This window comes from Pelophylax lessonae (genome assembly GCF_965119305.1).
Source record: "Pelophylax lessonae genome assembly, chromosome: 4".
NCBI classification, from domain to species: Eukaryota; Metazoa; Chordata; class Amphibia; order Anura; family Ranidae; genus Pelophylax; species Pelophylax lessonae.
Genome location: NC_138771.1, coordinates 55,761,211 through 55,787,253, shown reverse-complemented (window position 1 = coordinate 55,787,253; position 26,043 = coordinate 55,761,211). Strand labels below are relative to the sequence as shown.

General features: G+C 39.6%; 1 protein-coding gene across 2 annotated transcripts in view; it reads right to left on the bottom strand.

The window, feature by feature from the left end:
* CEMIP (cell migration inducing hyaluronidase 1) overlaps nt 1-26,043 on the bottom strand; it is a 94,564-nt gene that overhangs the window by 35,135 nt on the left and 33,386 nt on the right. For both annotated transcript variants that reach the window (XM_082253216.1, XM_082253217.1), the window contains exon 10: nt 20,935-21,126. In XM_082253216.1, the coding sequence (XP_082109342.1) occupies nt 20,935-21,126 (192 nt within the window). The remainder of the gene's footprint in view (nt 1-20,934; nt 21,127-26,043) is intronic.

Below are 26,043 nucleotides of genomic sequence, written 5' to 3'. Positions count from 1 at the left end.
CGCTCCATTATTATGTCTGGGATATCTGCTGCATTCCTAGACCCTCTGCTTAACTTGCTGGGAGCATTTTATTACAAATTCTAACATATTATTGCAGGCAATGTATAGAATGTAGGTATGGAATATTAAACCTCAAACTTCCAGGCTGTACAATAATATATTAAAACAAGCTCCAGAGCTAGAAAGCTGGACAAATAACTATTTTATAGAGATCCAATGATTTGGGTGACACAGCTTGGAGACAGTCAAAAGGTAGCTAGATCATTTGCATCTCATATCAGTTTGCAAAAGAAATGCTTATAAAATACCAAAACATTTTGGAGTGTTATCATATTATTAGCGCGACGTGACATTTTGAATATATGCTGTGATCCATTGCTTTATGTAATACCTTTGATTATAAAATACAATAGGGTCACTGCTTATAAAATACATTAGGCTTGATTAATTGAAGATTGATACATGAAACAGAGGACAGTATGTATCAATACATTCTTAGGCCAGACTAGAGCTGGGCATAAACAGTTAGTTTATTCAGCCAGCGGGTTGAACAAAAGAAAATGATCAGATTTCTCCATCCACACAAGCAAGGTTGATAGAGGAATCTCCCCCTCATCCCCACCAAGCACTTTGCATTCTGACAGCGGCTTTTTAAGCATGTCTGTTTGACTTAAGTCAGATAGGGAGGGCCTACACACAGGTCAAAAATTCCATTGCTCGCTGCAAAACCAAATAAACTTTAATCTGTCTATGTCCTGCTTTAGTTAGCAAAAGGCCCCCAAGCCCTGATTAAGACTAGTTATCCCCCCCCCCCAACATTCAATTAATGCCTAGATACAAACACTTATTTACTGTATTTAGACAGGCAGATGTAGGTGAAAAATGATGAGCTGAACCCTCTCATGGCCCATAATATGCACCCCAAGGTCAGCATCATACATTACCTCCATTTCCTGCCCAAGCATTCTGCATGTATCCATACTGGCCAGGCAGTAAGTAAAGGAGGTGCACCACCTGAATATTGCAAGCCAGGGGTAAGCTTTGGACATCATGAAGAATTCCTCTCGATAGATAGATAGATAGATAGATAGATAGATAGATAGATAGATAGATAGACAGACAGACAGACAGACAGACAGACAGACAGACAGACAGACAGACAGACAGACAGACAGATAGATAGATAGATAGATAGATAGATAGATAGATAGATAGATAGATAGATAGATAGATAGATAGAACTTTTTTTTAACATAAATCGAACAGGTAATTATTACATCTTTTACTAAAAGAGCCTACAGATGAATGTGATATACTTGAATGAGAATACAAGAAAGCACTGCCTTTGCAATCAAATATTCAACAAAAATATCAATAGATGCAATGATGTACTGTAGGAAATGCACACCCTTGGCATCAAAAGCTGGTATTTTTCATGGATTTACTTTTTCCATATGACTCCATATGTCTCCATTTTTGTTCACTGCTAGTGCCAGGTTGGACTCCCTTTTGCCTTCAGAACTGCCTTAATTATTTGTGGCTTTGATTCAACAAGGTGTTGGAAACATTCCTCAGAGATTTTGGTCCATATTGACATGATAGGATCAAACAGTTGCTGCAGATTTGTCGGCTGCAGATTGAGATCTGGTGGCTGTGGAGGCCTTTAAAGTACAGTGAACACTGAAGTCTGAGTTTATTTGAGCTTTTGTGACATGATGCATTATCGTGCTGGAAGGAGCCATCAGAAGATGGGTACACTGTAGTCATAAAGGAATGGGCATGTTTAGCAACAATACTCAGGTAGGTTGTGGCATTTAAACAATGCTCCATTGTTGCTAAGGGGCCCAAAGTGTGTCAAGAAAATATCCAACACATCATTACACCACCAGCCTGATCCATTGATGCAAGGCAGGATGGATCCATGCCTTAATATTGTTTACTCCAAACTCTGACCCTACCATCTGAACGTCGCAGCTGAAATCGAGAGTCATCAGACCAGGCAACATTTTTCCAATCTTCTTTTGTCCAATTTTGGTGAGCCTGTGAGATTTTTAGCCTCAGTTTCCTTTTCTTAGCTGACAGAAGTGGCACCCGGTGTGGTCTTCTGCTGTTGTAGCCCATATGATTTAAGGTTTGATGTGTTGTGCCTTCAGACATGGTATTTTCCATACCTTTGCTGTAACAAGTGGTTATTTGAGTTACTGTTGCCTTTCTATCATCTCAAACCAGTCTGCCTATTCTCCTCTGACCTCTGACATCAGCAAGGCGTTATCCTCCACACAACTGCCGCTCACTGGATATTTTCTCCTTTTGGGACAATTTTCTGTAAACCCGAGAGATGGTTGTGTGTGAAAATCCCAGTAGATCAGCATTTTTGAAATACTCAGACCAACCCGTCTGGTACCAACAACCATGCCACCTTCAAAGTCATTTAAATCCCCTTTCTTCCCCATTCTGATGCTCGCTTTGATCTTCAGCAAGTCTTCTTCACCATGTCTAGATGCCTAAATGCATTAAGTTTCTGCTATGTGATTGGCTGATTAGCAATTTGTGTTACCAAGCAATTGAACAGGTGTACCTAATAAAGTGGCCGGTGAGTGTATATATATACATATTTAGTGAGAGAGCCTATGGCACTGTGTGATATGGTGGTTTATGCCAGATTTTGTAAGAAGCATGCACACTAAAGGCACAGGTGTGTGTAGGATTCATATGAGAGCCAGAGTTAGTGCTCAGGGCCCCACTCTCTAATGGTCAGAAGAATCAAATGGTACTAATCAGAGCAGTAACATTGCTAAGAGAGCCAAGAGGCTGAATGTTATGTTTTGTTCGTATTGATGTTGAGAACCCCCTGCATGGAAAGACATACCTGTATGAACTTTTGATGTTCTTTTTTAAAAAAGTGGTCAGGAAAGCCCTGAAACTATTTATGGCACTGTTTGCGCTTGTTGCAATATGTACAAACAGTAATTGTTTTTCTCCCTATCTTGCTTGTTAATTCTGGTGATCTCTGATCACAAGGCTGTTCAAGTGTTCAAATTATGATAAAGTATAACATGTGATTCCAGAAAAAAATTTCCTTTTCTGCAACTTGTTCCACAAGGCTAGCAGTCTACTGTGCGTACTGGAGGAATATAAATGTGTATAGTATGTTTTCCCATACCTAGGCATAAGGTTTTGTGTTCGATTTTCATACATCTTAAGCAAATTCCACTGCAATCAGCCTCGCTTTAAATCAACTTCACCCCCAGTACTACTTCGGGGAGGGAGGAATACCGATAAAATTCATTCTGAGTTACCTTACATGAAATGTGGTGTCTGTTAGTGAGGCTGAACAGAGCAAGTGTCCCACTTGTATGCTTTTAATTTAATCATAATGCAGGTCATGCTAAGCTGTAATCACTCTAAAATATGCCAAACATTCACTGAGTACAAGCTATATATAAACTCGTTCTGTAGTTTTGGCTCGTGCCACAATACAAAAGTTATTTTGGAACATTTAATTTTAAAGTTAAAAAATACCCCTTTAATGATCTATTTAAAAATGGAATGCCTTTAATTTAGAACCTGAAAAACACAACGCCTATGCAAACAATACCAGAAGCAGAGAGAAAAGAAGATTTTTCCATCATTCTTACTGCCAGCATTGAATTAGGTTAGTGAGGAAAAGAACAGAATACAGAGAAAGAAAAAGATTTTATTTGAAATAAGGAACATGAGCAAAAGACAAAAAATAAAATATGTCAGGAAAAGAGAAGTGTGGAAAGTTTTTTTTTTGCCAGTTTTCTAGGTCTTATTTTTCACATAGTTCAGACAATGCCTAGCATCCAGACACATTATGCAACTTGCGGGGACATGGCAATGTGCTATGTATTGTAATTCAACTACACCATTTAGAAATATAGTTCACACACAGCTAATTGATTAGGCTAGGTCATTAGGGAACACAGAAAGATAAAAAGAAAAAAAAATGTATTAATCTAAGGCAACCAATCAAATTTCATTTTAGTCAGTGGAAAAAACTATGATTCTGGACTGGTTGCTGCGGGGTTATGCATCAAACAGAAAAAGACATAACATAGCCTTATTGAATAAGTGTGGGAGTAATGTACCCTGTAATTTAGAAATGCGGTGGTATGCCTATGACGTGGGAATGCGGTAGGTTAATTTAACTAGCCAAACTCCATCCAAATGTTTTTTTTGTAGCTTTATAGTAAAAAAGAATTAACATTTGTTAATTTTTTATTTCTTAGCTAAAGTATATCCTGCACCTTCACTGTTCATGCCTTAAAGGGGTTGCAGTCAACAAAGCAACATATAAACCCAAAGTAAATGAAATAGCCAGCACTGGCAAAAAATTGACAAAGCTCGAGTTTTTACTGAGATCTAAGCTGAAATAACAGCATAGCTTGTGCAGCAAAAATGGTACAATCACCATCAGGGCTGCTGTTAGAAATCGTGGGGCCCCGTATAGACTACCTGGCAGGGCCCCCCCCCCCCCCAAGAAAATATCAAAGATATATTTAGCTAAAATTCCAACAAAACCACTATTAGCAGACACAAATATAACATAACTCGCAGAGAGAGAAACAAAGTTACAATTTACAAATAAACTCCTGAGCAGAGATAAGTGCTGGGAGGGGGGCCTACACTAGGGAGGGGGATTAGTGAGGGACAACTGTCTCTTTCTCAACAGATAACAGCTGATAGCAGAGAGAGGGACAGATCAGATTCAGGTGCTGGAGGAAGATTTCTGTATTTGTTGTCCATCATTAATCCCCCTCTCTGTGTGGGCCCCCCTGTGTGCTCGGGCCCCCTACAAGAGGGCTGGTGGTCCCCCCCTATCAGCGGCCCTGATCACCAATGTTTTGGAGGTACTGTGGTCCCTTTTCTCAAGATGACAGACCTGTCATCTTGAGAAAAGGGATCACAGTGTCTCTGAAATGTTGTTGGTTGACATTTTTTATTTCACAAGCTATGTTGTTATTTCAACTGAGATCTTAGAAAAGATTTGAGGTTTTTATATCTGTCTGTGATATTTTCCCTTACTTCCTGTCTTTGTGACACCCATATGTGGAATGGGGAGAAAAGAAGAAGGCAACAAGAAACCAAATAAAACATTGTCTCTCTACTCCTCATCTCACTCCTTTAGTCTCCTCCAGCATTACTAACTAAAACTGAGCTCAAAATATTTCCTCCGGCCCGTGCCCCCTCCCCTAACTTCTCCATTAAGATCAATAATACAACGATCAGTCCCTCCCCTTATGCTAAGTGTAATCCTGAACTCTGACCTGTCCTTTCAGCCCCAAATCCAATCGCTGTCAAAATCTTGCAGACTTCACCTCCACAATATCTCCAAAATACATCCCTTTTTAACTGTTGGAACCACTAAGCAACTTATTCACTCCCTTGTTCTCTCTCACCTTGACTATTGTAACTCCCTCCTCATTGGTCTACCTATCCGCAGGCTATCCCCTCTGCAGTCTATCATGAATGCTGCTGCCAGACTCATCTACCTTACTAACTGTTCAATGTCCGCCAATCCCTCCACTGGCTTCCCATTGCTCAACGAATAAAATTCAAAACACTAAATAACATGCAAAGCCATTCACAACTCTGCCCCGAGCTACAGCACCAATCGTGTCTCCAAATATCACCCAAACTGTCCTCTCCGCTCCTCCCAAGACCTCCTACTCTCTAGCTTCCTGGTCTCCTCCTCCCATGCTTGTCTCCAGGACTTCTCCAGAGCCTCTCCCATCCTCTGGAACTCACTACCCCAATCTGTCAGGTTTTCTCCTACTCTGTCTACTTTAAGCCAATCCCTGAAAACTCATCACTCATTACTTCTCCCATCAGTCCATCCCTCACAGTTACTACCTTATGTTTTACCAGCCCCTTCCTATTTGATTGTAAGCTCACAGGAGCAGGGCCCTCCTAATCTTCTTGTATTGAATTGAATTGTTGCTGTATCGTCTCCCTTTATATTGTAAAGCGCTGCGCAAACTGCTGGTGCTAGATAAATCCTGTATAATAATAATAATAATAATAATAATAATAATAATAATAATAATTTACTAAAAATTCTAACCCTTCCCCACTATAAAAAAAAAGAGTTCTTCTCTAGTTAAACAGATGAAAAATGTGAAAGAAAGCCAGGACTTTGCCAAGTTCATTATCATTTTGATAAAGGGGTCCCCCACAGGTTAGCTGTATGACACCCTCTTAATTATTACTCAACTTTGCTGAGTGCTGTCCCTCTTTCTCTTTTTGATTCTGATAGTACTACCTATGGCCATGCACCAACATTACTATGCGTGCAGGATCACATGTAAGCCACCAAAAAGATTTCCCCTCACTTCCTGTCCTAACAGGAGGTTAAATCTCCCCAATAGGGACAGCAAGAAAAATCAGACATAGTGCTAGCCTTTGCACGGTCCATCCAAAACAAAATAAAAATGGACTGTTCACCCCAGCCCTTTGTTGGATTCACAGATGGTAAGACCTGAGCAATTATATTTCATTGCAATGTAAGAAGAAGATATCAATATGATGCTGTGAGGTCCCCACCCAGAAAGCAGAAGAGCCAGGCAGATTTACCTCTAGGAGAGATAGGACAATAAGCTAGCAACCACCCTAATATGATATATCAGTTTGCATTGGTTTTGGAACGTGATCTCAATGCCAATGGGTGGAAACGTTATGTTTTTTCCAGCTAACAAGGCATGTCTAGTATATTACACCAAGAACTACCTGAAACATTTAAAAAGACAAAACATCATAGTCATAGCAAAACCAAATGTAACTTCATGGCCATAAGAAAATGTTGATGTTCAATAGTTCATATTTACTAATGTTTCTAAACATTGGCTTATTGCAGCTCTACCCAATAAAAGCATGCTGGGAATTGTAGTTTTACAACTGCCTGGGAATGACAGGTCGCCTAAGCCTCAACTAAACTGAAACATTCCTCATCCTAAATGTAAGCAGAAGATTTTGTTTTAAAAGGGCTGGGTTTCTCGATAAGACTGTTCTCCAATGAAACAACTTTATAGTACGAGTTCATTATCTACTTCAATAATAACAACCAGCTCCACCAAACCCTTCCTTATCCTCCCCGACTGTTATTTTAAGATTAAAAAAGTAAAGAGCCTGTTAATCCGACACTGAAGAAACACCATATTATCTTAAGTAATATAAATAAAGCGAGTGGGAGGATGCTTAGTGGAATATTTGCAAGGAGTCAGCAAGTGTTTAAGAGTCATATTTATATAAAAGAAAAATGTTCTCAACACATGCCTTGTAACACTGGGACAGAAAAGACCGGCACGCGCAGGAATAATCTGTGCTTTATATATGGTAACTTTAGTTTATTACTAGGATTCTAGGGATAAAATAAGTAAGAACTTGGAATGCAGTGTTTGTATGATCTCCAGTAATTACAATAATCCTACTGGCCTGTGATACCTATTACTTAAACTGAAGGCCACATATTTTCAAGCGTAATTAAAAACAGTCTTTATGACGCTAAACGTGTAGAATATTGGCCCCTCTGAGATTTTGTTTCTTGTGGTACCAGTTTAACAGCTATAAAGGGAGCAGAAACTGCTGATTTGCACAAAGGAAAGTAAAATACTTCTTTGTCACATGAATATTAAATCACAGCCATTAACCCTTTTCTTAAACAAGAAGCATACTCTACCTTAGACACAGTAGCACTGCCCAGGGATTCACTACTTAAATACAATGATATTCCTGGGTTTATACACACTCTTAGACCTTGTGAACAGCCTTCCTGGAAGAGTTAAAGCTGTTAGAGCAGGAAAAGGGTGGGCCAACTAAATATTGAACCCTACGGACTAAGACTGGGATGCCATAAAAACTCACGTGCGTGTAAAAGCCAGCGTCCCAATACTTTTGGTAATATAGTGTGTGTATGTATATATATATATATATATATATATATATATAAATAAAATAGTCCAATTAAATAAGCTTCACCAAGTTGGTATCCATAATAGTACAAAAAGGTATGGAAGCACTCACACTTGTTCATTTCATATAATGTTTGATGGAGCTCTTGATGATCTTTTGAACCTTGCCCTTGATGTGCCTTTTTTACTTTTGCACTCAATGATGTCATCTTTTAAGGGGTGTTGTGGGTGAGTGTGGTTATGGGTTTATATGTCTGAACATTTGTATGTTTCCTTGCCTTGATAAAGGTGAATGGAGCTCCATCCGAATATTGGACGAAATAAATAAGCTCTTTATTTAATATGTCACTGTTTTAAGACTCGCGATAGCTTCCATAAATTTTAGAGACATCAAAAGCAAGGCTAATCCATATCAAAATGCCCGAAAGACTTTATCTTGAGCATTCAACATAAACAGGGAGAATAAAGAGGATTACTATGATGTGATCATTTACTGTATCCCTCATAGTATGGATTTTGCTTTAGTACATACGTTTTTAATTCAGGTATGATCAAGCTTTTAATTTGAAAAAACCGGCATTGCGATAGAGGAATAATTTGGCCCATAGCATGGCAAACCTTTATATATATCACTGGGAAAAAGAATACTTCTTTTGGTAAGCACTGGCCTAACGTAGTATTTTGGAGACGTTTTATAGATGATGTGTTTATGATCTGGAGAGGTGATGAATCATTATTTTTATAATTTTGGAACTTCATTAATAATAGTAATCTTGAATTTACATTTATGAATACGATACAAAATGGCATACATTTTCCATTTTCATGCATTTTAATACGATTTTATTTAACAAATATATCCAACACTGTGGTGTATATTTCCCTGCATGGATTCACGGAATACATTTATAGCAAGGAGCTGTTTAAATAAAATCAGAATTTTATTTTTTCTCACTAAGTTTCCTATAGCAATTTAGAGTTGTTTTTTTTTCTGGTTGCCTAAAGGCAACCTATCAGCAAGTTTCCTTCTCTCACTGTGTTTCCCATATTAGCTAAATAGCATTTTCATTTAAAAGTGTGACAGATCACTTAAATTTTTGTTTGGCTTTTTATAAATCGTTGTTCACTGCAATTTGATTATTGTTATTTTTTTGGGATCTTTAGGAACTGTGTTTATTCTCTTTCAAGTTTTTTTTTTTTTCTTATTAGCATAGTAGCTGATACATTGTTCAGATATAAAAGATTACTGCAAAACGTATTTATATAGTTACAGTACATGCCTGAATGTTATCACAGCATGGCATGGTGTCTAACATCTACTCCCCGGCCCTGCTGATATATTGGTAAAATGGGCCCATCGTGGTGAAGAGTGTTTTGGTTAATTGCCAGAGAGGCTTAAGCTGCAATTAGAAAATCATATTTTATTTGTTTTTGGTAATCCAGCTCTTGACTCATGGCATAAGGATTTCAGAAACCCACGCATGTTTTTTATAACATAATTACAAATATTATCCTGTGAAGTTACTTATTGCTAAGTGACAAGTGATTGAAAATTATGTTAGGCTGCATGGAGATGAAGTTAGAAGGAATGCCAAATTTTTCACTCCACATATGTGTGTGTAATGAAGAGCAGAGCCAGGTCCAACTAAATTTAGCTTTTGTCATATTCGGACAGATGTTTCGGAAAATTGGACTTGCTAAATGCAGCCTGTACGCTTCTAGATGCATAATTCCTTACCTGAGCTTTAGTTATTTATCATGAATTATTTTTCCACTTCCAAACAAAATCCACACAAATGAAGGGCACATTGTCTATTCTGTGCATAATAATATAATTTAAATTGGTTTTATAGTACATCTTTTTATTGTGCTTGTACTTAATTGCTTTCCGTTTCTAAGAAAATGGCAGCCAAAAATAAATCAGCCACCAATAATGTTGTGTTGAATTGACCCATTTTGTAAATATTTTAGGTATACACAAAGAATGATAATTTTACACCTAACATTACATCAAGTGGTACTTCATGATACCTTTGGTCCTATAAAGTATCCTACTGAACTATAAGACTGTGTTTGGTTTCTTAAGTCAAGATATTTAACATGGCAGTAGTATTCAGCTTGCAGTGACTTTTCCATAATGTACCTAACCAGCTTTCTGGGTCCCACATCTGTCCAAAAAATCATGAGCCTCTGCACTGCTCAAAACTATTTCTTACCCCTTCTTTCCACATTACACCATGCTCACAACCCTGTGCTCTAAAATTTATCAGTAATATTTTCAGTTGGTGCAGCTCTGCATAGAAACCAATCAGCTTCCAGTTTTTTTTTTTTTTGTCAAAGCTTAATTGAACAAGGTGAAGCTAGAAGCTGATTGGCTACCATGCACAGCTGCACCAGATTTTGCACTCTCTAGTTATAGTAAATCAACCTCAATGTATCCTCTACTTAACTCCCTCTAACTTGTGACCTGCCTCTAGTCCACAAGCAGCCAAGCCTTAACCAGTTCACCCTTTCCCAAGAAGTTTCTTGATTCGCCTGCCAGGAACTACAAAAGAAGGTTCCTTCTGTTTATGATACTTGAGAATGCTTCTGCCACACACTACGCTAGTGCATAGCCAGAGTTGCATTCTCTCCAGCCAGGAAGCCAGTTCCAATATCTGCAGAAGTTCCAATAACCACAGAAGTATGTCTTTGGTTCTAAAAACAGCACAAGGTGTATTACTGTTGTCCTCACGTATTGTGTACATTGGGAACCCACTCTGGGTGTACAAAATATATTTTTCAGTTGCCAGATCATGTTTCTCACATGGTTTGTCCAACACGTGCATGTCTAAAGAGACAAATACTGTATGTAAGAGACACATATATAAAGAGATACTCATACAACTTGAAGAAAAGTATTAAATATGAAATAAAGCACAAACATTAATTAGCTTTCATACAACCATGTCACTGATTTCCTGTGCCTGTTACAAGATCCCCTTAGACCAGGCCTAAAACCATTAAAGCATAAAACACATACTAAAATCCTGTAAAATAACCACATGCTTCTTATTTTGGCATGTCATTGCGCAAGCATTTCTTTTCATTGAAATAAAGTCAGACATAAGGCAGTGCATAGTATAAACAAACATCTGACCTGTGATTAGAGAAACAGCTTAGTTTTCAAATATCGCAGATTAATTCTGAACTCAGAACCTGCCACGATTTATGTAGTTCCAGACAAAAAACACACAGGTTAGTTGCCTTTGATGCGGGCTTCACGCAACAGCTGTAAACCTAATTGAGGCCATCCAAACAGCTGTGAGATTATATATACAGTATAATATATCAAACTGAAAAACTATCATGTATATGTTCTTTATTCAAGCAACATTATTTGTTGATCCTAAGGCCTCACTTACACAGGTCAATGGTGGTACAAATAGGCAGTTGAGCTGTATTTATCAACCCCTCACCACCCAGCCATAAGTACACACTGCTGTGGTCATGGTGCAGCACAACAAAAAATGATACCACAGATCGCATTTGGTAGGCAGTACCATCACAAAATGTGATTCACTTAAGTGAATGGGGCAACTGTGAGTAATGCGCATTGTTACAGCACAGAACTGTGGCCTTTCTAGGGTTAACACAGATGTCCAGAAAGTTACTTATTGCCTCAAAGCCGCCTGTCAAATGCCTCTGAAAAGATATTCACCAAGTTTAAAGGAGCCCTAAGGGGCATATTTATAAGGCTTAATCTGTCATTCACCAAACATTTATTGAAGGAAGGTGAGTCTTCCTGGTGCATGTGTTTAATATGAATATGATTGATTCGCCACCTGTGAATCTTTGGTGAAAGACATTGTTACTGCTCTGTAAATATTTTTTTAAGCCGCCAAGTAGTCTTTTGAAATGTGCATTGAGCTTTTTCACAGCCATTTCCTCAATAAATTTGAAAGAGCCTATCTCTTCCCTATTGGTCTGTTTAGCATGGGTGGTAGAATCTGTTCCATTTCTTTCTTTCAGCCTACAAGCTGAACTAAAGAAATGTGTAAGGCAGCCCAAAAGATGATTTGATTTCCTGTCCCGCCACCACGAAGGAAATAAAATAGCTTGATTCCCCCATCAACACAGTCAGTGTTGATGCGGGAATGCCTCCTGCAGAGCTATTGTGTTCTCCCGGGGAGGGGGGGGGGGGGTCTTCCTGACTGGCAGAACACAATGACTATTGCTAGTGGCCAGGGGTGTATCTACAGGGGTTGCAATTGCAACCGGGCCCCATGCTCCAGGGGGGCCTGTGCGGCTCCCCTGTACACCTGGATAGGAGGGGTGGCGGGGGCAGCATGTAAAGAAATCACTGTCCTCCTTTTTCCTCCTGTAGCTGCAGGAGGAAAATGGAGGAGATTGGTTCCTCTGTATGCTGCCCCTGCCACTCCTCCTATCCAGTTCTCTTGTGTTCTGCTGTCTCTGGGCCCCTGTGTGCCCCTCTGGTCCCCCCCCCCACTGTGCTCCCTCCTCTCTCCTGTCGGGTGCTGCAGGGGATGTGTCACAATAGAGAACCAGGAAGGGGGTCGGTAAATATGTAATTTACCAGCTCCTTCCTTTTCTGAATGGACAGAGTCATAGTCAGTGACATTGTAAAAAAATAAAATAAAATGATAAAAAATAATACAATTAAAATACCAAAAAATAAAAACTACTGACACCAGTGGGTGAACTTCCATGATAGCAAAGGTCACAATTGCGCCCAGACCCTGGCATTCCACCACCGTGGAGTGGCCCCAAGATAGTAGGATGGGGGCCCACTGCAGAACTTGTGAAAGGGTCCCGCGGCGGGACCATAATAAAGGGCCCCGCAACGAGAGTAAAGGATCAGTGGGAAGAGCCCCAGGCTTAAAGGAAAGAGCCCTGGCCAGGGGTCCGGGGGGCCCTTCATGGTTTCTTGCACTGGGGCCCTGAAGGTTCTAGTTACGGCTCTGCTAGTGGCTATAGCTGCCAGCAGTAATCATATGTAAAAAGTCTGACAGCCTGGTTGTACCTGAGACAATCGATGAATCGACTTGGGTACAATCAGCCTGCCCATTCATGGATCGAATCTCAGCCAGTCTCTGCTGAACCGGCTGAATTTCGGTCTATGTATGGCTCGGCTTTAGTGTGTGGCCAACTTTAAAATGAAACAGAAGCAAATATCACCAGTACTTCTTTGTGTACAAATAAAATAAATTCGTTTACATTCTGTTTCAGGTTCTTTAAATTTCCCCAAATGCAGTTGACCAGCATGAGGCCCATAACTGCTTGATCCATTCTATGCTATACTTTAAAAATGCCTAGCTATGTTTTAAAATATTCAAGTAGCACAGTAAAGTTTTCTTAGAACAGAAGGTGTACACATGTCTCATTTCCTCACATATCCTAATTGTTTCCCCTTATGGAACAGTTTCTAAAGCCATGCAAATCCTTCCTTTATGCACCAAACATCTATGTGCATGTCCAGATTTACTAATGTATAGTGAAAATATGGGCCAATATTATAGAGCTAGTTATACCAATGTGTACACAGCTGTTTGAGGCTTTATGACCATCATCAGTGCAGTGCATGGAAACCATGTTTTTTATGGAGTAGGGCTTCATGGTTATACTGTCTCTATAACAATAAATAAATTAATGTACAGAGTTTTCTAGTCTATTTTATAGTGATCACCTTGTTTTACGTTTTATTTGGACTTCTTGGGAAATGACAAGATTTGACTCTGGAAAAGGATACTTTCACAATGGAGTACACTAACGCTGATCTGCCTCAACACGTAGTATCCCATCAGCAAGAAACTGTCGTTATCAGATTAAGGAAAATGAGAGAATACTTTCTGTAACTATATCGTATATCACGCAGAGTGACAAGAGTGAAAAAAATACTCTTTACATTTTACTTGGGGGTGTCTAATAATACTTTTGAAATCCACATTACTAATCCACTGAAAGGTTTGTTCAGAAATGCAATTGTTTCCAAGTAAAGACAACAAGCACAAAATACAAATCCAACTCATGAACAGGTCATGTTCTTTAATAGAGACCTGTCATCAAGGTTATATCTTGAATATGATACTGCCCTGGGCACTGTTAGCAAATACTTTATAAATTAGTATTTCGGCATCTCACAAATTCATTCCATTCTACACAGAACCTTTCATGATCAGATGAGATCGGGCGAGTTCAGAGTGATGTGGCCGTAGGCCGTATTGTTTTAACGACAATACTGTTAAAACAATACAAAACAACTCTGGTCCCAACCTTGCTAAATGCAGCAAAGGGAACAATTCGGAGGAAGTGGGGTGGAACAGAAGGTCCAAATTTAAAAGAATGGTGTAGTAGAAATAACCATGTTTTCAATATGGAATATATTGTTTGCAGTCAGGAGGAAAACCCAACGTATATGGGAAAAAAATGGGGAAAATGGGTAGACTTCAAAAAATCAAGTAAGTATGCAGAAATGAACATTTAAATACCACTGAATAAATAGGAATAGAGGATTATAAAGATGAAGGACGTAAGACACCTGATAGGAGGAGAATTAGCGAGAGAGTGGGCCATACATTTTTTTTAAATTTTTATAAATTTTCACTCTTTGTTAAATTATAAATTAACAGAGAAGGAAAGGCAGTGCAGTAAGTCAAGGGAAAATATTGGAAGGAGACGGTCAAGAAGGGTTGGAGGGAAGAGGGAGGGGGAGAGGGGAAAACAGGGGGAAAATGTTTTCCAATATAATCACAGATTTTCTTTAATCATCAAGGAATTCTTTCGTTGTCTCTTTTTGAAATGTTTTGTAAAGTTTCTTTGATGGAAATTTAATAAAAATTTAAATAAAAAAACAAAAAAAAAGAACCTTTCATGATAAAGATGGCCACTGAGCAAAGAAAATTAAAATATACACAATTATCCTAAACGATGCTATGCTGCTCTAATGAGCAATGCTTCCATTGGCATGTACCTAGTTTATCCCTACAGTAAAATTGAACACTTCTGTCATTATGGATATGTAAACAGTAACATTATTCAGTATGGGTGAAAAAAATCTATTTTGTTTTACCTGTTTTAACTTCAGCATTACCCAATTAAGGGTCTTAGAGGTGAACAAATCAGATAGTGTAGCAAGCAGGTGTGTTTCCCTCATTGATGTCTTATCTTCTCTGCACAAGTCAGGTAAGTAGGTGTCTTAGGCAGGCCATACGTTACACAATTGTCTTTCCTTCAACCAGGGGGTTGAAGGAAAGAAAATTGCTTGATTCACAGTCAGTGTTGATGGGGGAATCCCTCTCGCTGCACTACTGACAGCAGGAGGTTTCCCAGCCCTCAGAATACAATAATTGCCGACTTCTATAGCCGCTTGCAGTGATCGCATGAAAAATAAAGAACAAGCTGGTTGTACTAAAGTCAACCAATGGATCAACTTCAGTACAACCAGCCTGCCCATAGATGGATCGGAATTTTGCTGCTACCAGCTAAACCAGACAAATTTTGATCTGTCTTTGGCCAGCTTTAAATGAGTCCTATCCTTACAATATGGAAACAACATCTACTGGGCCCAAAACTGTCGGTAACAGACAGATGAATTTTATGTATCAGTCAATTCACTAATACAATAAACATTTATTTTAAACTGTTGGTCATCAAGGTTTTTATATAAAGCTTGATCTGCAAATAACCTCAAATGGCCACTTTAGTTATAGAATCTTTACAATGGCAGCATTTCTACTTTTAAGGGCATAATAGAACAAAAACCTAAGGGGTGCTAACTATTTACCTTTGAATGCAATATATCATGTTATATGTGTATAGAGTAATATGTATCTTTGGTTCTCTTGTCTGAGAATTTCCAAAATTGTGCATATAATGCAAGTATATTGCAGTTGCCACCTAGACACAAATGAGACCGGTGTTTCGAGAGCTATAGTAATATTAGAAAAAATGTATCCTAGTTTTTACAAGGATAGTGTTTATGTGTTTAAGTCACACAAGCCCATGCAGTTGCCATAGGACCCAGTGTCTCAAAAAGTCCAATCAACGTAGAAGACAAAAAGGGACCAATAGAATGAGAAAACACAAGAAGGCCAATAGTCGGAGAAGACACAAAGGGGTCAAGAGACAGAGAAGACACAAAGATGGAGATTTACTAAAACTGGAGAGTGCAAAATCAGATAGAGCTCTGCAAAGAAAACAATCAGTTTCCAGGTTTTATTGTCAAAAATTAAACAAGCTGAAGTTAGAAGATAATTGGTTACCATACACACCTACACTAGATTCTGAGTGCTCCAGTTGTAGTAAATCTCCCCCAAAGTGGCCATTGGACAAAGAGGTTAAGAGACAAGGAAAATACAAAGTGGCCAATACACAGAAAAGAAAAAAGAGTTTAAGAGACAAAGAAGATACAAAGGGGTCAAGACAGCAAAGACACAAAGTGACTAAAATACATACAAGATGCAAAGTGGCAGAAAGACAAGACACAAATGGGGGAGATTCACAAAAACTGATGCACTCAGAATCTGGTGCAGCTGTGTATGGTAGCCAATCGGCTTCTAACTTCAGAGTGTTAAATTATGCTTTGACAATAAAACCTGGAAGCTGATTGGTTTCTATGCAGAGCTGCACCACATTTTGCACCATGTAGTTTTAGTAAATATCCCCCAAAGGGATCAATAGATAGGGGCCAATAGACAGAGCAAACACAAAGGGGTCCAGAGACAGAGAAGACACAAAGTGGCCAATAAACAAAAAGGCACAAAGGGATCAAGAGAAAGAGAAGACACAAGGGGGTCCTCTGTCAGTGTCAATATTTGGGCATTATGCGTCATAAAAGGAATGTGTTTCAGAATGTGTTAAAAAGTATTTATCTGGTACAAAATACATTTCTATAATAACATTTCACAGTTCTCTGGTGAATCCAAAGAATAAATGTATTATAAAGATGTGGTATATTATGGTCCCATCTGTGTTCTTTTTATTATTTAGCTATGATTTACACCTTCTCTAATATTACAGAATTACATTCATTGTAAATCATGATACAGTGTAATAGTAAAATAGACACCAAATGTATGCCTCTCTGGCTGACCTCTGCTTTTTGTTCACTGCTTGCTTTTATCCCCTTGTCTTTGTCCCTCCATTGGGCCACACTTCCCTTCGCTGGTATTTACTTTGAAAAACGTCCAGCATTTCCCTAGACAGTACAGTCCTAGTCACATTGGGTGGATACAATTATCGTGATACTGTGATTCATAGAAGCCAATACCCCTTGCAGTCCTGATACCAAAGATAAAAGTGACTTAATATTTTAAATGGAGAAGAATTTTCCACAACTTATCATGTTTCTTCATCTTTTTGTAGAAAATATAGAGAAATTGAACGGGTTTCTCGAGGTAGGAACTATAATTTGGCCTCTTCTTCACAATGTAATTATTGCAATGTTCACCTGCAATAAACCTCTATATTTGCCTTTAGCAAACAAGAAGGAGACCATATACAGCTGTGCTTTTGCTATTTGAGATGAGTGAGAGATGGTCAGTGGTAAGCACCTGCTAAATAGTAATAGTGATGGGTCCTGCTTGGGTTCACTTACATGACAAAGGATGGCCTACAGTTGAAATAATCTGCCAATAGCCACAATATGGTTCAGTGGAGGCATTTTCCAACTGTGCTTTTTGACTCCAGAGACAAAAAATAAAAAACATTTCATGGCTTTTAAAAGCTGCACATTGCTCTATGTCCACTTTAAGTCACAAATTGGATGAAAGACACTTCCACCAGAGGAGAAATAGCCTCAACTGTGATAGACAAGATTTAATCAAATGTAAAATGTTAATGCCATCGATCAGGGGTGTCAAACTCAATTCATTTATGGGCCGCACCAGCAATATGGTTGCCCTTAAAGGGCCGCTTATATCTGGGTCACACTACATGCAGAGTGCAAGGTACAGGGGTGCACTAAGTATAGAGTTCAGGGGTGTGCTGCATAAAGAGTGCAGAGTTTAAGGGTGCACTATGTACAGAGTGCAGAGTTTAGGGGTGCGCTATGTACAGAGTGCAGAGTTCAGGGTTGTGCTACGTACAAAGTGCAAAGTTAAGGGGTGCACTATGTACAGAATGCAGAGTATAGGGGTGTGCGCTATGTACAGAGTGCAGAGTTCAGGGGTGCACTACATACAGAGTGTAGAGTTCAGGGGTCGCGCTATGTACAGAGTGCAGGGATCAGGGTTGTGCTACGTACAAAGTGCAAAGTTAAGGGGTGCACTATGTACAGAGTGCAGAGTTTAGGGGTGCGCTATGTACAGAGTGCAGAGTTCAGGGTTGTGCTACGTACAAAGTGCAAAGTTAAGGGGTGCACTATGTACAGAGTGCAGAGTTTAGGGGTGCGCTATGTACAGAGTGCAGAGTTCAGGGTTGTGCTACGTACAAAGTGCAAAGTTAAGGGGTGCACTATGTACAGAGTGCAGAGTATAGGGGTGTGCACTATGTACAGAGTGCAGAGTTCAGGGGTGCGCTACATACGGAGTGCAGAGTTCAGGGGTCGCGCTATGTACAGAGTGCAGGGTTCAGGGGTATGCTATGCACAGTGGGAAACATCTTTTCCACCACTCTCCTCCCATCGCTCCACCTCTGCACATATCTGTCTCCACCTTCCCCCGCCCCCAAAGCTTTCTCACATCTGCACTCTATCCTACCTTCCTACCTAGCCCAGCTCTAGTATCTCCCTCTATAGGTGGCTCCCTCTCTGCATATTGGGCTATAGTTAGAACCTCCCTATGTAGGCGGATCTGTGTGTTCAGCTCCAGTACCAGTGTTCAGTTTTGCCCTATATGTGTTATTTTACTATCAAAATCATTATCTCAACAGCAACTGCACTAATGTATAAATTGTTCAAGACTTTTACAACACTCCCTCTCTTCATTTCCCCTATTGGATGAAGAAAGTCCCTAAAAGCCCAACCTCAGGATGCAGCGCACTAGATGGAAAAGAAACACAGCCACCGGAGCTGTCAGGAACCTCCTCCACTGCACATGCGCTAAGCTCACAAAGCCGGCACTGCTGGAGAGTCTGAGGAGGAGATAGAGTGGGAAATGTTTACCCTTGTTGACTTGGAAACTGACTAGCTGCTTATGCACTCAGCTCACACAAAGCCAGCGCCGCTTGCGGGACTGAAGGGGATAGAGCTGGAAATGTTTACTCTTGTTGCCTAGGAGACCTGGGGTGAAAGCCGAAAGGACAGCGGTGAAAACAGGAGGTGGTTGCTGGTGGCCACTGCGCAGGCCACATGACAAGGCCTGGCAGGCCGGATATGGCCCGCGGGCCTTGTGTTTGCCACCTGTAGATGATGCTGCCATTAGTTCAGAAGGTCCATTACACCTCCCAAGTCAGGTAGAATCTAGTATCACGGTACATTGTCTAAATTTCAGTTCAGAAAGTGTCTTAGAAAACTTGCTTTGTCCGCATACTGTAAATCTGCTTTATCAGTTTCTATGCTGGTAGTTTTGGATAGAGTGGAGAGGGATTAGAACATCTGTCATCTTGTATTGCTGTCTGTGCCCCTGTTAAGGAGATTCACCCTCTCTGTTTGTCCTGTTTACCATTTTCATTGAAAGTGAAAGTAAAAGAAAATCCCAAATTTTGGGTTGTCCCCAGAAAAGTAATAGAGGGGAAATTTTCCATTGGGGACACTAGTGCTGGTGACATCGGGGTCCCCAAGGAATTTTCATTAGTTTGCAGGGATTTCCTGTCACTTTCTGTTTAGCTATGGGACAAGAAGTGAAGTGAAATCTCTGCAATGGGACACAGATGGCGAAACAAAATCTGAGAGGGGTTAACCTCCCTGGCGGTATCCCCGAGCGTGACTCGGGGTGGATTTTTTAATCCAGGATCGGTATCCCGAGTCACGCTCGGGGTAGATGTGCAGAGAGCGCAGCGGTGTCTCTTACCTTCTCCTGGCGATCCAGCGATGATCTCTCATTGCTGTGACCGCCAGCCGAGATCCCCGCCGCTCGTCCGTCGGTATGATAACTTCCTAGTTCCGTTCCCTGCAGCAGCAATGCTGCATGGGAGCGAAACTGGGAGGGAAATTCAAACGTTGCACAAAACACATACACATAACACATTTTATATATATATATATATATATATATATATATATATATATATATATATATATATATATATATATATATATACATATATATATATATATATATATATATATGTATATATGTGTATATGTATATATATGTATATATGTGTATACCTGTATATGTATTTATATATATATATATATATATGCACACACATATATATATATATATATATATATGTATATATATATACCTTATATACACACACACATATATATATATATATATATAAAATATATAACGCATGAATTATAATCTAATCAATAATATAATTTTATTATATATATTATATATTATATAATAAAATTATATTATTGATTCGATTATAATTCATGCGTTTGTGTTTCAAATTTATCACATCTGGGATGTTTACTAGACTCTTGTTTTGGTCAGGTTTAAGTCAGTAATTACTAAGAATTGTAGGCCTATAATACATAACGCCAAATTTCCATGAAAAAAATTGTACCGCTTTTGGTATATAATTCCTGACATAATCATACCGCCAGGGAGGTTAAAAGCCTCCCTTGCTCTATCCAAAATAAAAAAAAGGTGTTCCCCATAGTTCTACTTTAAGTTAGGGGAGGTAAACTGGCATTGTATAATACCTGCTGAAGGAATCATGGGGCGCTTGCTCTGAACATAAGTACTGCATGTTGGGTCAGAATAGGACCTTTCAACTGTCCAATCTGACAAGTGTATCATACAATCCTAGGTCCATGCAGAAGCTGACATTAGGAAATTTTATTTTTTGTGAAAAGTAGAGTAAAGCATCACACTAGTTTCATACATAGTTCCATATGACAGTGTATGCCGGTATTCAAGGTCTTGTAATGAACATGGCTATTTACCTGCCACTTTAACTTGATTAGGAGTGCATGCTCTGCAGGGCAATACTGTGAATTCCTCCGCCTGGTACATGGAGTAGTCTGTGCTGGCCACTACAATGACATCCCCAGCTCTCCAAGACAGGGCGCTGTCTGCCAGATGTAGGATGGTGCTGTTCACATTGGTGTTCACAGTCACTGTCAGCTTGGGCTTCACTGTAACACATGAGTGGAAGATTGTGTAATTATATGTTTCAAATAGACAAGGCAGCTAAAATATATATACTAATAGTGCTGAACATATTTCACTATAAGACGTCAGTGCATTATACTTGGATATTTAGAGGCTTTAGGAATCATAATCAAATATACAAAGTTGGCTTATATCAATGAATACATATCTCCAGCTGAAATACTGTCAACGGCCTTTCTCAACCTATTAACCCCAGGGTAACCCTTAAAATAATTATCAAATTTAGGTGAACACCTAAAGGAACAATTCATCCCCCTTTTTTTGTAGTAGTCTGAATGCCACACTTACAGACAGCTTAAGACATTACTGCTAATATGTTTTGGGGGTTAGTGGGAGGAATGTCCCTTCCATTGACAGGAATGCCCCCCTTACATTGGTGGTCAGAATGGCAGCTATACAGACAACGAAAAAGATCAAGGGTGCCATGCCGCTGGCTCCTCCAAGTGTTATTGACCGAGGAACTATATAGCCATCAGCAAATAGGAGATCAACCAGTCACAGCTCAAAAAACTCCTAGGAATGTCTGAAGGAACACTACAGTTCAACTGAACCCTGGTTGAGAATAGCCGGTCCATGGCATGCAGCATTTTTATTGTGCATCTTTTGTAATGCTCTATCAGGTTTTTTTGGAACCCCAAGTATTGTTTTCTCTGCAGCACTGTTGGCACAGACATTGGAGAGAAGGACCAATAAGCCAAATAATTCTATTCCTATCTGATCATTATAGCTGTTTGCCAGCTGTCCAAGATGGTCGCAATTCTTCTATTTTGTCGACATGAATATATTTCCATACAAAAGTTCTTTACTGGTAAATACACCCAGCACATCCTTTGAGGATAACATCATTAAATCCTGTTCTTATATTGTCAATTATGTCAGCTGCAGGATTACTGTCAGAATTTATTATTTCTTAGAAGCTTGCAATCTAATATAGACATTCCTACATGGATAAGGAGTTAAAATTCAGAAACTGGACACGTGTTGTATTTAACACCAAAATGGAATGCAATTGTTTATTTTGCATAGAAACATTACTACCAAATTCCAGGATGGACAAGGGAAAAATATAATTTTACTTTAGACATGTGGTAAAGATGATGCAGTTGACAATTGTGTATAAATGCCAAATTCAATGAGGATTTTTTTCCAGAACAGATTAGAATTATGTCTCTCCCTGTCTCCACTATCCTTGAAAAGATTCCTCCAAAGACAATTAATAAACACTTTATGCATTTGCAATTTGTTTGATTGTAAATATAAACTCTGTGCTAAACAATTTTTGAAGTGAGGCTTCACTTTGCAAAGAATACCCAACCAAATCCAAGGGAAAAAAAAAACTGCATTTTTGCTTGTACGTGATTGGATGATGGAAGTCACCAGAGCTTCTCCTCATTTACAAAGCTCTGGAGCAAATGCCCTTGCAGAGTGCAACTGCACATGAAAAGTGAAGAGTCTATTTGCATTTGGTAAAACCACACCATTGTCCAATTTCTGAAGGCATGTTTTTTCCTACTTGAACCTTGGTGTGCTTCATGTATTCCTTCCAGATCGGTGCAGTAATCCAGCATAAAGCGACTCCTGCACTCCTCCTATAAGACCAGTCCCTGGTGCACTCTAAACTTGTTCAAGGTAACTGGTCTTGTGTCCGCCCCTCCTGTAGTTTTCTGCAGGCAGCCTGTGGTGAGATGTTCTGTTGGGCCCCTCCCACAATTCTTACTTGCACAGGCTGCGCAAGCTTTACGTAGGGATGACGTCACTGTTGCTTTCACAAACTAATATCTGGCTTTGGAAAGGTATTTGTTAAAGCTATTTCACCTAATAATCTGACCAGCAAGCCTATTATTTTTCAACTTTTTTAAACAGACTAAGCAAAGGTTACAGTTAGAGGGTTGAAAAAAACTTTTAGCACTGACAAGGCTGCTTACAATGGTGAGCTTTTATTTATTTATGTAAAATCTTTATCATGAAATTTAAAAAAAAAACTCTTGCTCAAAAAGTGTTAGCTGGAGTCCGGTTTTAATTTGTTGGTCAAGTCCTTCTAAATCTGATAGTCCATCTAACACTACCCTCTCCACAGTTTTACAATGCTGGTGTCCATGCGTGGCTCCATTGCTCCTCCATTCAGAGTGAAGACACCCTATGATGGGAAGTGTGTTACTAGCAGGATCATTAGGTGAAAAAAGGGGGAAAAAAAATCTTTAAAAAAAAAAGAAAACGAATGCAGCCCCCACATCTAAAAAAATTGTAAACTGAAATAAAATACATTTTATGTTTTCGAGTTAAGAGTAGAATAAACTACATTTGGAAAAAAAAGAAAGCCTGATTGGTTTTCCAATGGTCTACAGAAATATATTAAGCCATTGTAGATAAGGCAAAAATATAGTGTTGTACAAGTTATACCCAGCTGTTCTGAAATATATTTTCCTTCAGATCTGTATTTAATAAAATAAGTTGGAACTAGCACAGATTGTGGATTACTGGAAGGAAAATAGAAGGAAAAACGAACAATACTTTCTGCGTGCCCCCGGGGGGGCGAGCAGAGCTCATTATCCTGCCGCCGTCATATGACGTCCGGTCAGGATAATGCAACCACTTTCCCGCCATCAATCGCCTATAGGGCGACCGGGAAGTGGTTAAAATAAAAAGGGCAGCAGGTATCTCTATTCTACACAGGGCCATACACCATAACTAGGCGCCTTCACCTTGAAAATTAATGTACACTTCTTGCTGATATGTAATGCATGTTTTTTTTTTTTTGTCCTGACATACACTTTAAAGGAACCTTCCTAAAAGCTTCTCAAACTATTCATCTCTGACAGCTGAGATTAAATTGTCATATGCCACTTCAAAAGAATGTAACACAAAAGGGTTCTCCCATTTCCATTACTTTTTATATTATGTAAAGGACACCTATCAGAAGTTATTAGATAATCTGAGGGTATATAGGGTGTGCATAAAGAGAATAAGGAATTCAGATGATCTTTTTATGCAGATGGCATGCATTTGACATTGATGAATTGCTTCATTACATTACCTAATCTTCTTTGTTATAACAAAATCCATTAAACCAGAAATCACGCCAATTTTTCCACAGTTAGGGCAAACACTGCGACCTCTACATGTCACCGTTCTCATAGGTTTAGGGATCAGGTCCATATTTAATGTTTCTAAATTAATTTATATAAATTCAGTTTTCTCCTTTCCTTCTGTAGCACTACTTCCTTGGGAGCTGCTGAATACGGGTTCCCCTGGGTTACCATTAGCAACAGCATGACAGTTCAAAATTTTCCAAGTGGTTTTAGCTCAGTCAGGAAACAGTCTAGAAGCTTTGGTTTTTGCGTTTTTATTAGGAACTTTGATGGGAGAAGGGATGAGTGGGATACTCCAACTTGTAGAACTATGCACAATTAGCTGGGACGACTGAATAATGCTGAGTGCGGCTAGGCCGCTGCTTCACCTTGTTAGTAGCAGTGAAGTAGTAGTAGATGAACTATCTGAGGTAAACTGTACTGTACTGCAGAACAATCTTCAGGGCCCTTCCTGGCACCCCTTTTGTTCCTATTCTTCAGGGTTAACTACACGGTACCCCCTTTACTGTACTTCCTGTGTGAGCTAGCTCCTTGATCCCCCTGACTTCATTGGAGTGGCTCCCCTTCCTGGGCAGACCCTTAGGCAAATCTCCTGGTACTCACAGACACTGTTTTTCGCAAGAGACTCTGCCAGCAGCTCCACTGTCAACACTCTGGATCCTCTGCAGCTCAGCTCCACACCTGGTTCACTAGGCTGCCTGACTGCCCGAACCACCTTCCTCACACCTGCAGGAGGAGAGACAGCCGTCCACCTCCTCCTGGGACTCGGCTTTCCGCCCAAAGACGACCTGTCACATGTCCCCTCCGTATTTATGGTCAATCCCAGGATGCATCGCGAGAATGCCCTCCCACTGGGACTGCCATAAAACATGATGGGCGGCACAGTGGTGTAGTGGTTAGCACTTTCACCTAGCAGCAAGAGGGTCGCTGGTTCGAATCCCAACCACGGCACTACCTGCCTGGAGTTTGCATGTTCTCCCTGTACCTGCGTGGGTTTCCTCCGGGTACTCCGATTTCCTCCCACACTCCAAAGACATGCTGGTAGGTTAATTGGATCCTGTATAAAATTGGCCCTCCTGTGTATGTATGTGAGTTAGGGACCCTAGATTGTAAGCTCCTTGAGGGCAGGGACTGATGTGAATGTGCTATGTAAAGTGCTGCGTAAATTGACAGCGCTATATAAGTACCTGAAATAATAATAGTAATAATGATGTGTCACTGGCTAGGTTTCCTCCATTGTCCAACAAGCTCCCTCATTGGATGCAGTGGGGACACTCCCTCAGACCCAGTGAATCACACCTGGAAACACATGATAGGCAACCTAATAGATCAAACTCCCCTGATAAGCAGCAGGAGCAACAGATGCTTTTTCCTAGCACCTACCTAGGAGGGTGCTACACTTCCATGAGATTAAAACACTCCTTATATGGACCTCTTATTATAGCATGTATCTTTTCGGTCAGATTCCTGTAGTTCAGTTCTTGCTAGGAAGTTATGCTATTTCAGAACATTGTCTGTTAGAGTGCTAAGGGTCCACCTTAATATGTTACAAAGATATACATTGAACTTTATATAGCAATCCTACAAGGCATTGAAAAGTGTGCTACTCCTTAGATAGGAGCAAGGTGGCCAAGAAGTGCCACATTTTGTCAAATATCCTGCACCCAACTTATTGGGGGAATTTAATAAATCCCCAACGACAATGTTTGGTGGTATGGCCCTTCAGCTTAAAAAAAATCTCTGCCACCCTGTAGTTCTTTTGTATGTATGCTTTAAATATTTTCTGTGTGT